This window comes from Pelodiscus sinensis, chromosome 14 (assembly GCF_052426305.1).
Source record: "Pelodiscus sinensis isolate ZL-2025 chromosome 14, ASM5242630v1, whole genome shotgun sequence".
In the NCBI taxonomy this organism is placed as follows: domain Eukaryota; kingdom Metazoa; phylum Chordata; order Testudines; family Trionychidae; genus Pelodiscus; species Pelodiscus sinensis.
Genome location: NC_143065.1, coordinates 6,559,834 through 6,572,539, shown reverse-complemented (window position 1 = coordinate 6,572,539; position 12,706 = coordinate 6,559,834). Strand labels below are relative to the sequence as shown.

Here is a 12,706-nt window from a genome sequence, read left to right as displayed (position 1 = left end):
TACAATTATGAGTTATGCTGCTTCCAGCTAGTAATGGATCAATGCCATAATTAGAGTTCCTTCTTTTTCCAGATACACTTTTGATGGTCCTTAATGCTGTTGGTAATCAATTTCTTCCTGTGTCCTTTTGCATCCCTTATCAGGTTTCTACAGTTTCTAGCTTATAATTCATATTAATTGCTATAAGCTTTCTATTTTTTAATGTATTTATTTTTGTTTTCACTTCCTTCTTTCCCAATTCTAAAATTGTGTATTTACAGTACCTAGTAGGAGGGCTGACAGTCTGGTCATGGCCCGGGAAAAGTGAGAGAAGCCTCACTCCATACTCCCAGAAGGGGTGGGACCATGGGTGGAAGGGACTGGTCTGGTAGCAATGTAAATTATTTCTCCCACTTGATCTGGCTCATAATTATTTTCGACTGTATGAGATTTGCCCTTTTCTATCTGGGGTATACTCTAGATATTTGCCTAGTTTTACAAGTTACATAACAAGCACTAGTGAAGACAGTACAAACTAATATATCAAACTGAAATATCATACAATGACTTATTTTTACTGAACTATATACTGAAATGTAAATTCAATATTTATATTCCAATTGATTTATTTCATAATTATATGGTAAAATCAGAAAGTCAGCACTTTTTCAGGAATAGTGTGCTGTGACACTTTTATGATTTTTGTAAGCAAGTAGCCTTTAAGTAAGCTGAAACTCGGAGGGATGCAAGACCAATCAGTCTCCTGAAAGAGATACAGCAGTCTGGAAAGATTGAGAGACAGTTTTAAAGCACCAAGTATATGAATTCTCTTTTGTTGAATACAACACTTTTGGAGTTAAAAATTGATCATCTATAATACTCCAGGTGTGGTGGGGAAAGTGTATTGACAATACAGACCTCCAGCACATGCTATTCAGATTGAAGTCCTACATGATAACACATTGTTTTTCCCTACACATTTTATATCAATGCCAGTATGATTTGGTGCTCAGCAGCAGACACCAACTTGTTCTTTATACAAAGCACAAGATCTTTTGTTTCTGAGCTGTCAGTGACTTTGTCAAGGCTCCTTCCCCACTCTGGCATGATAAATGCAGAAGTGGGCCTGAAAAAGTACTCCAAAACCTTATCTTTCCAGGCTTTGGTAAAAAAAAACTTCCCCCCAAAATCTTAACAATCTAGATTTTGGGGATAAAAACTCCACTGCCACCACCCAAGTAATTATAAGAAAATCAGGGGAGAGATTACTTGGGAAATCTCACCCCTAAAGTACAAACCTGGACACAAAAATTAACCAATGCCAGGTTAATAAAAAGAAAAGAGAACTTTTATTATCACCACAATATTCCTGTTACAAGCATAATGGCTAGATGGAAAAGTAACAAACTAATTTACTCATGGAGGAGAAACCCACCATGGGCCTGGAGCTTAGTTACAAAGGAGAGCAAAACGCATTTTTAAATGCACAGACATCAGATCCCATTTCCCAAACAATAAAACCTAACGGATTTATCTAAACTTTACCCTACTTACAGATAGTGAATTCTTTTCTTGGAGGGAGACATTCTGTCTGTCCCTCTCAGTAGCTGGAGAGAAAACTGCTCAGGGACAAAGGAGAGAAAAACCAAAAATTCCTTTGTCCCAGATTGAAATTCCTATCTACATTCCTATTGGCCAACTCTACCTGGCTTAGTGATAGAAATGTAGCCGTGTTAGTCTGGGGTAGCTGAAGCTTCATCTACCTAGCTTAGGTATAGTTAACCCCTTAGTCCCCAGGCTGCTGGCCATCTCTCATGATCATGACAGACTTAAAAACAGGTAGCGCCATTTTTATGAGTGCCACTTCCCATACTCTTTATTCTAACTCGATGCTTCCTCAATGTGTTCATAGAATCATAGATTTATAACTTATCATATGACTCTTTCTACCCAGTTTCAATAATGCCAATTAGATCAAATTAATGCTCTTTAATGAGCAATTCCAATTCTGCTTGTTTATTAATCAGGTTCCTGGCTTTGGGGTATTGAGAATTTAAAAAAATTCTTGTCTTCTGTAGTTGAATATCTGTGTTCTTGACAGCAGGATTTTCTGCTACATGAATCTTCATTTGTTCTTACTTTTCATCTTCCTGTTTTGTTGTTAGATTAATACCCTCCCGCATATTCTACCAAGCCTATGCTCTAGAAAGTTGGGTTTTTTTCTGAATGGAGGCCATCCAAACTAAACAGCTCCTTCTGATCCACTTTTTCTGGGGAATATGTCACCAGATCAAAACTTTCCCCCTTGTATCACTTACCTCACCAGCACTTTTCTTCCAGAATCTTCATAAGTAGTGTTCCACTGCTGGCCATCTGAACATAGAACTATACCAAGAAAAAACACCCTTTCACATCCCTTCTCTAAACTCTCCTGTTTGCTGCTCCTACTCACTTGCTGAGTTTGGTGGCAACTCACTTCTGTACTAAGCCTTGCTGCTTAATTCCACTCCCTCACTACCAGTGTGCATTAACCACTCCATACACTTCAAACACTTCAAACAAAGGGCCGATGACAGACCCAGAGGTCCAAATCTCACAGTCCTCATCACAGAAACACCAAAAACCTGTCTTGCATGGATCTTGATTCAGCCCAGCACAAAGGTTGAAGCCATTTGCAAATTTATGATCCAAATCAGAGCTGGAATGGTCTACTCATCCCTCCTCTGTGAAACTGTAATTCCTTTCCCATCTCCACCCCCAATTATAAGTGAATCAGTTATTCTATTGTATATATTGAATTCTGGAATAACTTCTTCTCTGTTCCACTGGTATAAATCCAGATCAACACCACTGAAATCAACAGAATTTTCCAGTTTGACATGAGTGTGTCTGAAAGCAGAATTTGGGCTTACCCGCAGAAAAAGGTGTTAGACATCACAGAGTTCCTTGCTGAGAGTCTGATGACATTTTCCAGCTTCAGAGAAGTATTCTAACTTGGCTAACCATGTCACCCATTCATGTGCATAGCTGTGTAGTCTGGTTTATAGCCAGAATCAGAAGTCTGTTTAATTAAAATTTCTAATGCACAGCTTGGTAGACTAAGCCTGCAGTTAGGTTTTTGAAGAACTTCTGATGGTCAACTGCAATGCAATGGGAAGCAGCTCTAGAAATCATAATTGGACTAAATCACTACTGTTATGTTAAAATTCAGACACAATGCTCCAGTTTTCAGTAATCATGAAAACTGCTTTCATTGTATTTTTAAGAGCATATTACCACTCTTTGTTTACTCAGCTTTATTGGAAGGGGAAAGGAAAATATGACTACTAATGGGAAATTCATCTAATTTTTCTTATGGTACATTGAGGTATTGATTTTGAACTTGTGCTGTGTGATGCTTTCTATCTATCCATCCTCTATAAATGTCTCTCTGTAAAGCCAAGCTTCCAGAGTTGTTCATCCACGATAACATGGTGAAAACCTTTTTAAGGGGCAGCACTTTTCCTGCTTCAGAATAGCATCACTATGTCCCACATACCGACATCTGGCACACAGTTTGAGTCGCTGGGTTTTGATGTAGAGGCCATGAGAGGTTTTTACACTAGGCCATCTCATCTTTATTAAACAATGTGGCCTAGTATAGAAAAGCCCTGGCTTGTGGGTCAGGAGACCTGAGTGACACTAGCCTGCTGGAATACCTTAGGAATGTCATTTTTATTTCTCCATGCCTCAATTTCCTCATCTGCAAAATGGGGATAATGAAACCAACCTCCTTTTGTAAAGCCATTTGAGAACCTCTGATAAAAAGTGTCATATGGTATAAGCTAGGCATTATTATTACTGGCCTGAGGCTGCAGAAGCTCATATTGTAGTGGTGAGCCCATCAGCTCTGTTCTTGCATCTTCCTTGGGCCATGCATGATTGGCAGGAAACTACGAGCAATAGAGTGGCCAAGTTTAGCTCTATGCCTCCCAAAATCTTGTCCTTTTCTATCCCGTCTCCCAATCCATACAGTCTGTGTATCTCTCTGCATCTGTTGAAGAAGGGCAGGGATTTGAATAATACAGAATGTGAAGGATTTGATCACCAAAGTCCCCTTGGGATTGTTCCCCAGTGAGCTGATCATGCCACTGACATCAGCCTTTCTGCCCTTTGGGGCTCCCTACTGCCCTGTCCTGATGGGCCAGAGGCTTGGTTTCACCCCAGCCAAATCCAGGGATGGACTGGCCCGGTGGGACACCGGGAATTTCCCGGTGGGCCGTCCTCCGAAGGGCCGGCCAAAGGGATGGCTGGAGGCTGCTGGAGGAGGAGGGGGATTGTGCCACAGCCCCGCACTTTAAATTCCCTGGTGCCGCGCACCGGCCATATACGGGGCATGGTGGGGCCGAGGGAGCACATGTGCGGCGTGCTCAAATTCCATGCAACAGGTAAGAGGGGAGACACCCGGGCGTGGCGTGACGTCACAGCCCGGGACTTTAAAAGCGCACAGCCCAGAGTTGCACCACGTGGCCCAGCTCGTGGTCTGGAGCCCCGAAAGTAGCTGGAGCCTGATCACAGACTCCAGCCCCACAAACTGGAAGACAGAAGGTGGGTGGGAAGGGGCGGAGCGGTGGGAAATAGAAGAAAGGGGTGGGAGAGGAAGGGGCTTGTGCTGAGGGGAAGGGAGCAGGTCAGGAGATGAAAGGAGAAGGCACCAAGGGACAGGATGGAGGAGAGACAAATGCCAGGGGGCCAAGTGGAAACAATGAGGAAAGGGCAGGAGGGGAGATGTCAGTGGGAGGGGGGACAGGGTGATGCTGGGAGACGAGAGGGTAAGGGCATTGGGGGCTAGAGGGGGAGGTGCTGGGATAAAGCTTGAAAGAAGGGGTGGGCATGAGGAAGGCGGGGATGGAGCAAGTCATGTGTGAGGGCACAGGGGCATGAGGGGAACGGGGGAAGAGGATGGTGAGGGAGTGGGCATCAGGGAAAAAGGGCAAAGGGGGCAGGAGCAGTGAGGGAAGGGAGAGGCACGAGGAGGGTGCAGGGGTAAGGGAAGGTGCAGGTGCCAGGGGATTCTGGGGGTGAAGCAGAAGGGCAGACACCTGCAGGGGAGGGACCAGCACCAGAGGAGAGAGGCAGGGCAGGTGTGTAGAGGGAGGTGTTAGAAGAGGGGATGAGGAGGGGTAGCTCACATGATCAGAGTGGGGCTACTGGAGGAGTGGGCACAGGGGAGAGAGAAGGGCTGGTGGAAGGGGGCAGGTCTCAGGAGGGCTGAGGGCAGTGAGAAGGGCAGGAGTTCGAGTCCAGACAGCAGAGGCGGGTGAAAGGTTGGGGGGCAGCAGGCACCAGGGGAGCTGATGGAGCAAGGGGAGGCGACAAGGCAGCAGAGAGAAAAGGTAGAGATTTATAAGATATTTATTCATAACTTGGGTGCCACAGTGGCACATCCAAACAAGCCACATGAACTCAGTGCTGGTGCACAACACAAAATTCATTCTGCTTAGAGGGAACACTTCCCCCAGCCTCTCCGCCTCCGAGTTAATGTCACACACATTGGGTCAATGCAATTGCAGGAGAGTTGCATGAGGGGGGCTTGGTGGGGGCCAGACTAATCCCTATTGGTAGGAGGATGGTGGGAAAAGTCCTTAGAGGGGTCACATGACACCTTTTACTTCTGGTCCTGTGTCCATCTTGCCCTGAGAGTGTTACCTCCAGAGGCCTGGCTAATGGGAGTCAGGGGCATGGTTAACAAGGGTCAGGGTGCAGTTAATGGGGGTCAAAGTAAATTTTAAAAAAATTCTTTGATGTGAAAAAGTGGGCCGTTCTCAACCCATTTCCCAGGCCTATTTTGATTGCCAGTCTGTCCCGGCCAAAGCACAGAGTTGGGATTACTGCCCCCTGCAACACAGCAACACAGATGCTGAATCAGTTCAGTTCCAGAAGGGCTCAGCACTCAGGAAAACAATCCCCCAAAATGACCAGGATCCCAAATAAATCTGTGTTACCCTGTATAGAAGTTTTACACAAAGAAAGCTCATAAGGTCCGCCTACTTTAGCAATGAAAGAGAGTGATAGAAGCACAATGATTGCTCCCCTCCCTGTTACACTTGGCTTGATAATAAACAAAAGTTTTTTTTTATTAACTACAAAAAATAGGATTGCAAGAAAAAACAAGTCAATTCAAAATAAGTTACTAAATCAAAAAAAAGTTGTAGTTCTAGTCCAGCTAGTTCTAATCCACTAAAAAACTTGTTACATGCAAATTCTTATTCTAAACAGCTGTTCTCATCACAGGTAAAAAAAACTTCAAGTCAGAGTTGCTCCTTCCTCTGGCCTGGGTTTATAGCTTTTTCAGAAGTCTTTGCTGTCAGGTATCCTCTTAGGGTGGGGCTGGCAGTTTCAAAGGCCAGCTGAAGACACAAGGTTGATTGCTTCCCATTGTTTAAATAGACTTTTCCCCAGAGTGGGAACTTTTTGTTCAGCACCCACCATCCTTATGGAAAAATACCAGATGAAAGATGGATTCCAGTACCAGGAGGCAGGGTCACATTTCTTTCTAGGACCAATCACAATTTGGACTTATAGGACAAACATGACCATTCACAGATTGTTGGTTTGAGTACTGTGTCATTAAATTCCTGAAGTATCTCTAATGACCTTCATTAGCACATTTAGAATTATAAACAGATCCACACTTCATAGTTCTAACTTCACATACAAGAATGATACATGCACAAAATAAGATATACAGATTCAGCAGATTGTAACTGTAAAATGGATAGGTTACATGACTTTTTTGCATAAAACATCTTTGAGTTATGTATATGTGTTGGTTTATGTATAAACCAATTTTCATAAAGCGGGAGGGGGGGGGGGGAGCGGTGACACAGCGCCTCTCAAACCTTTTTGTTAGCCATGCTGTCAGAAAGCAAGACACAGTGCTGCACCAGGCTATGGCTCAATGTGCCACATGTTTAATCATCAATAGCTCTGGTAGATTGTTTTGTGGAGTTGTATACTGTTTAGTGGCACATGAGTTAATATGCTGTATTGTAGTCGAGCCAAAGAGGACAATACTAGTCCCCCTAATGCTGAGTATTAGCCAACTAAAGGATCTAACTAAAACTGATCCACTGAGATTGTCGCAAATAAAAACTGTTGGATCAGCATTCTGCAGAACTGCCAGACTATCCCCCCAGGACCAAACTCACACACCTTTGCAAGCAGAAAGGAGCCTAGTGAGCAGTGACTTACTGAAATTGTACTTGGGATGAATCCAGCCCATTGTTTCTTGACTGAGCTGCAGAAAGAGGAAAGGCGATGTGACATTCAACACAGCTTTTCCTAGAAAAGCCTCCTTCCAGCAGGTAAAAAAAATAGTGTCCTACTGCAGCATTCTGGGTCTTCTTGCTGGCAGTCGTTAAAGACCAAGCAAAGCACTTTAGCACATGTTTGAGCAAAATAAGACTTCAACAGATGCTTGAGTGCTTTTTTGAAAAAGGAAAATAGCCACTACAATTAACTGCATACAGTTTGCACATTAACACCCCTCTTCTGACAAACAATGATTAGTGATCCAAACAGCAGATCTCAAAACTTTCTGCCACTAAACTTTCAATATCCAAAGCTAAGCTTTCTACGCAGGCCAATGTCTGAGAGACCTAATTCCCCCTGTACCCAGACAGGCCCAATCTTTGAAAGAGTTTGTATCCTAATCCCAACTTTCTTCTTCGTGGCCATCTATAGATAAACTGTAGGTTTGTGCTGTGAATTACTCTCCTGTCACACACTGATTGAAAATGTAAACAGGAAACCCTTACTGCAGGCTGTCGGCAAGTCAAATCTTGTGTCTGGATTTTAAAAGTTTTGTTTAAAAGTTTAAAAGTTTAAAAGTTTTGCTGACCACTAGTTTTGTGGTCAGCACCAGTTCTCACTGTTTTTCTATGAGGGTCATTTCTAAAACAGTTTCAGTAAACCACCCTATTTTAAGTATAGGGAATATTTCTCAAACTTGTAGAAACTTGTAACAGATCAGACACTTCTTAATCCCATTATTCAGTCATCATTTTGGCACCTAATCCCTTCAGTCATTAGAAGTTCTACATTAAGGAAAATCTACCCTTATGCTTCGGGGTATAAACTGATTTCCACAGAGTCAGGAAGGGATTTCCCTTTCATATATAGCACTGTACAGTTGGCTCAGATCACCTCCTTTCATATTTACATAAAGGTCATGATGGACCAGTATCAAATGATCCCTTCCCACTTTTCTCCATTAAAATGAGCTCTTTGAGAAAATCCCTTGTATAATGACAAGTGTTGATGCCTCTTAATCTTTTTTTCCCTTCTTTGCAGTACCTTCCATATAAGAATCTGAAGACGCTGATGTGAGCCACTATTATCAGAAATGATTTGACATCAGTCCTGCATCTCTGAATCTCAGGCACTTTGTGGGGCTTTGTCCTCTTATGGTTTCTTAGAACTCCGCAACAAGGACTGACATCATTCTGGCCCCTGTGGGAAAGACTCATCACTGATCTACAAGACCTTTGGGATGTCTGAATTTTTATCTTCAGTGTTGGCCAACAATGGCATTTTGGAAAAGGGTGGTTGACTGGGCTTTTTTAAACAAACAAAGAAACAAACAAACAAACAAACACTGTTAATGTATTTCCCTGTTGTTTTTATATTTCTGAAAATTTGATATTGTTCTTCAAAGCAAAAAAGAAAGGCTGATATAAGCTATGGTGATTTTCCCAGAGATTATTAGTTGAAAGAAAGCACTGGCCTTAAAATAATGAGATGCCTCAACCATCGTGTTGCACAGTTGGGGATTATGCATTGAAATAATTTAAAATTAGGAGTCAAGATCAAGTTCAGGGTGTTGAAGACAACCACCTGCTGGGTTTGCCATTTAAATCTGAAAAATGTCAGGTTGCTGGGTTTGGTGCTTAACCCTCAACCAATATTTTATTGTTTGTAATATCCTTACAAAAGTTTAAGTATTTGACTTTTGTATGACATCTGCATGGTGATTCACTTCTTCCCAAGACCAACTTTAAATTGTGTCTTTGTTCTTCAAGAAGGTCTTGCCTTTTTTCATGTCTTGGGACGATAATGTTGGATAGAAGAATACTGTCATCTGTTGCTCCAAGAAGCACAGCACCAGTATCAAGGACACACACACACACACACACACAAAAGACATTTTTAAACCAGCTATGCAATTTTTCTCATAAAATGCATAAATGCAGCTCCGTATTTCTCTCTCTCTCTCCTACCCCTCCTGAAAATCAGCTTTGTCAATCCTTTTTAAAATCCCACTATTGTTTAAGTACTGGAGCATGACGACAATCATACTTGTATAACTGTTCTAACAGTCAATAGAAGGGCTCTATCACTTACATGGCTTCTGTATCAAAGTCACCTACAATTAAACCATCTGACTGATTTAACATGTTTTAGGGATTGTTGTCCTGACCTACAATATGAACATTAATTTCCTTTTCTGCCAGTATTTCCCTCCAATCAGTGTTACCTTAAATCTTTCAGGGATTATGTGACTGTTTGAAGTGGGGGAGGGGACTAAAGGCCTAAGTGAGTTAGCAGCATGATGGCTAGTATACTGGTGTTTATCTGGAGTAACTCCATTAGAATTAATTCAGATATACACCTGTCTACCTCAGGTCAACCTCTGGGCCTATGCTGAGGGAAGCAAATGATCCTCTGCTGCAGTGCTTCCTAGCTTGCTGTACCTCTTCTTATTTCTTTTATTTAGACATTTGCTGCTGTATGTTATACTGCTTCATAGTCACAATTTCCTCTGTGTCAGCAGGTGTACAATGCTGCAGTCATCTGACTTCTCTGGCACTTCTTGGAACCTCAAGACTACATCCTACACATGGCTCCACTCATCTGGAACTAGGCTTATACTCCTACTTCCTGTTGGCTGGCTCATCATGTCATTCATTATGCATGCAAGAAGCATCAATGACACAGCACCACTGGATGGCATCGTAACACCATCTCATGTCCTTTCTCAGAGCAGAATTATTCTATCAGGTCATTATTTTAACATTCCTCTGATGTGTGATGTACCTATGGCCTGTGTGAGACTAAATTAAAGGAGGAAAATTGTTGTTTTAACAGAGATGCAGTACCACAGATAGTTACATAGGAATGCTATTCCTGATTAGATCTGGGTAATATCTTGTCTCTTGATACTGGTTAGCACCAGGTGCTTTGAAGGCAGGTGTAAAAAAACTTATACTGAACAATTTTATAGGAAAATTTGCCCATAGAAGTAGTATTTTTCTAACCCTCTGACATTTAGAAGTCAGCTTATGCCATCCATATAAATATAATATATTGTTGAATCTAATTAAGTACTTTGCCATAATTATGTCTAGTGACAGTGCATTCCACAGGTTTAGTGTGTGTGTGTAATTTTATCAATTTAAATATGCTAACTTTCAATCTGATTGTATGCCCCTGATTCTTATTATGAGAAAGGGTAATTTCTCACTTACCCTTTTTTTATTCTCTGCACCATTTATTATTTTGTTTATATCCTTCATGTCCCCTCTTACCTATTTCCTCTCTAAAGTCTGAGTCTTTCAATTTTTTCTCATATACAAATCATTGCAATTTTAATCATCTGTCTCTGAACTCTTTATTTCTGCTATATCTTTTGAAGATATGGTGGCCAGAACAAAACATTATTCCAGGTGTGAGCAAGCCGTCAATTTGTATTACATTTTCAGTATTTTCTCTGCTGTTCTTTACAAATCTCAATATCGTGGAGACCTTTGAACACTACTGTATATTAAGTACAGATCTTCATTAAGCTATCTACAATGATCCCCATGTCTTTGTCCTTCACAGTTAGGGTACGTCTAAACTACATGGCTCCGTTGACGGAGCCATGTAGATTTGTTTTTTTGGCAAAGGCAAATGAAGCTGCGATTTAAATGATCGCGGCTTCATTTAAATTTAGATGGCTGCCGCGCTGAGCCGACAAACAGCTGATCAGCTGTTTGTCCGCTCAGTGCGCTAGTCTGGACGCTCCCCTGCCGACATCAAAGCCCTTTGTCGGCAGCCCCGGTAAACCTCATCCCACGAGGAATAACAGGGCTGCCGACAAAGGGCTTTGATGTTGGCAGGGGAGCTTCCAGACCAGCGCGCTGAGTGGACAAACAGCTGATCAGCTGTTTGTCGGCTCAGCGCGGCAGCCATCTAAATTTAAATGAAGCTGCGATCATTTAAATCGTGGCTTCATTTGCCTTTGCCTATCTGTCTAATCTACATGGCTCCATCGATGGAGCCATGTAGTCTAGACACAGCCTTACAGTTAATATAGAACCTACTAATGTGAAGGAGTAATTCAGAGTAATCCTTAAATGTGCATTATACTGTGTGCTGAATTTTATCTGCTTTGTGGTGTTCACCAACTTCATTAATCCCTCTGAAGTACCTCACAGTCTTCACTGACTTCACCCATTTTGTGTCATCTCCAAAATCTGGATTTCAGTTGGACTAAAGCAGATGCTTAAAGTTAAACATGTGTAAGTACTGTCCTGAACAGGAGTACTTTCCAGAATTGGGTCATCTGGATGAAAGATTCTGTATCACATTACCTCTCCCCTAAATAGGCCAGAACCTAATCCAATGCTTTTGCTTGTCTAGATTCTGGCAAGGTCAGATATATCAGGTAAAACACTTGAAACTCTGAAATATAAGTTAAAAAGTGAGATAGTGTTATGCAAAAAGCAAGAGTCACAACAGTGTGAAAGACCTGAATGAATTCAGATTTCAATGCCACCTGAGTGAGAGAGGAGAAAGGAAGTTGGAGGTGTCGTTTTGTATATCAGTGAAAATGTATAGTGAAAGGAATTATACTTGTCAGCACAAGAGAGCCATAATGAATCAATTGGCGTTGAAATAACAGAAGGATTAGAGGACTTATAATATTAGAACACTATACACTTCACTGCAGGACAGACAGCAGAATGAAATTTGATGATCAGATAAGGAAGGCATTAAAAGATAACAAGATTATGGTTATTGGTGAAGCCTTTCAAAATATGTATGATAGAGAAATGAAGGGCACGATGAAGCAGGATTGTGCAACTGTCCTGCTTTTCCTCTCGAAATTTGTGTGCGTGTGTGCATGCAGTATTCATAGAGCGAGATAAATAACATTAAGTGACTATCAAATTCCCTCCAGTGAGGAAGAGGAGGCTGTCTTCGTTGGCATTTAAATGGTATCAGTATTACAAGATAAAGTGCCTGTCTTTCTTCAATTGTTATCTCTAAAGAGCTCCGAGCCTTTTCATAGAGTAGAAGCAGAGGAGGGAGCACCTGGCAAATTCACTACTACTACCGTCTTCTCATCATGAGATTGATGACAAGCCAACATTATGCTAGGTCAGGAGCTCCGCTGAATACACCTGCAATCAGTCTTGCCCACTGTGTTCATGTTTTATTTAGTCAAAATATAGTCAATATATTGAGATATTTTCCTCAACATAACTGAGTAGCTGCTTGTTGTACCCATTTTATGTACGGGTAAATGGAGACAGTGAGTTGCCCCAAAGCTACTTGGCAAATCAGGGACTGCCAGAAACAGAACACAACATCTGGCCTCCCAATCTCAAACTATTAACTCTAGGCAATCTTATCATTCATCTGTGTATGCTTTTATATATAGACAGTTTGGGCCGGATTGGTGTCTGCAGCTTGTGGGTAG

General features: G+C 41.8%; 1 protein-coding gene across 4 annotated transcripts in view; it reads left to right on the top strand.

Moving 5' to 3' along the window:
- Window positions 1-9,485, top strand: part of CIB2 (calcium and integrin binding family member 2) — a 129,487-nt gene extending 120,002 nt beyond the window's left edge. For all 4 annotated transcript variants that reach the window (XM_075897624.2, XM_075897625.2, XM_075897626.2 and 1 more), the window contains exon 6: window positions 8,314-9,485. In XM_075897624.2, the coding sequence (XP_075753739.1) occupies window positions 8,314-8,335 (22 nt within the window). In that variant the 3' untranslated portion in view covers window positions 8,336-9,485. The remainder of the gene's footprint in view (window positions 1-8,313) is intronic.
- Window positions 9,486-12,706: the final 3,221 nt, after the last annotated feature.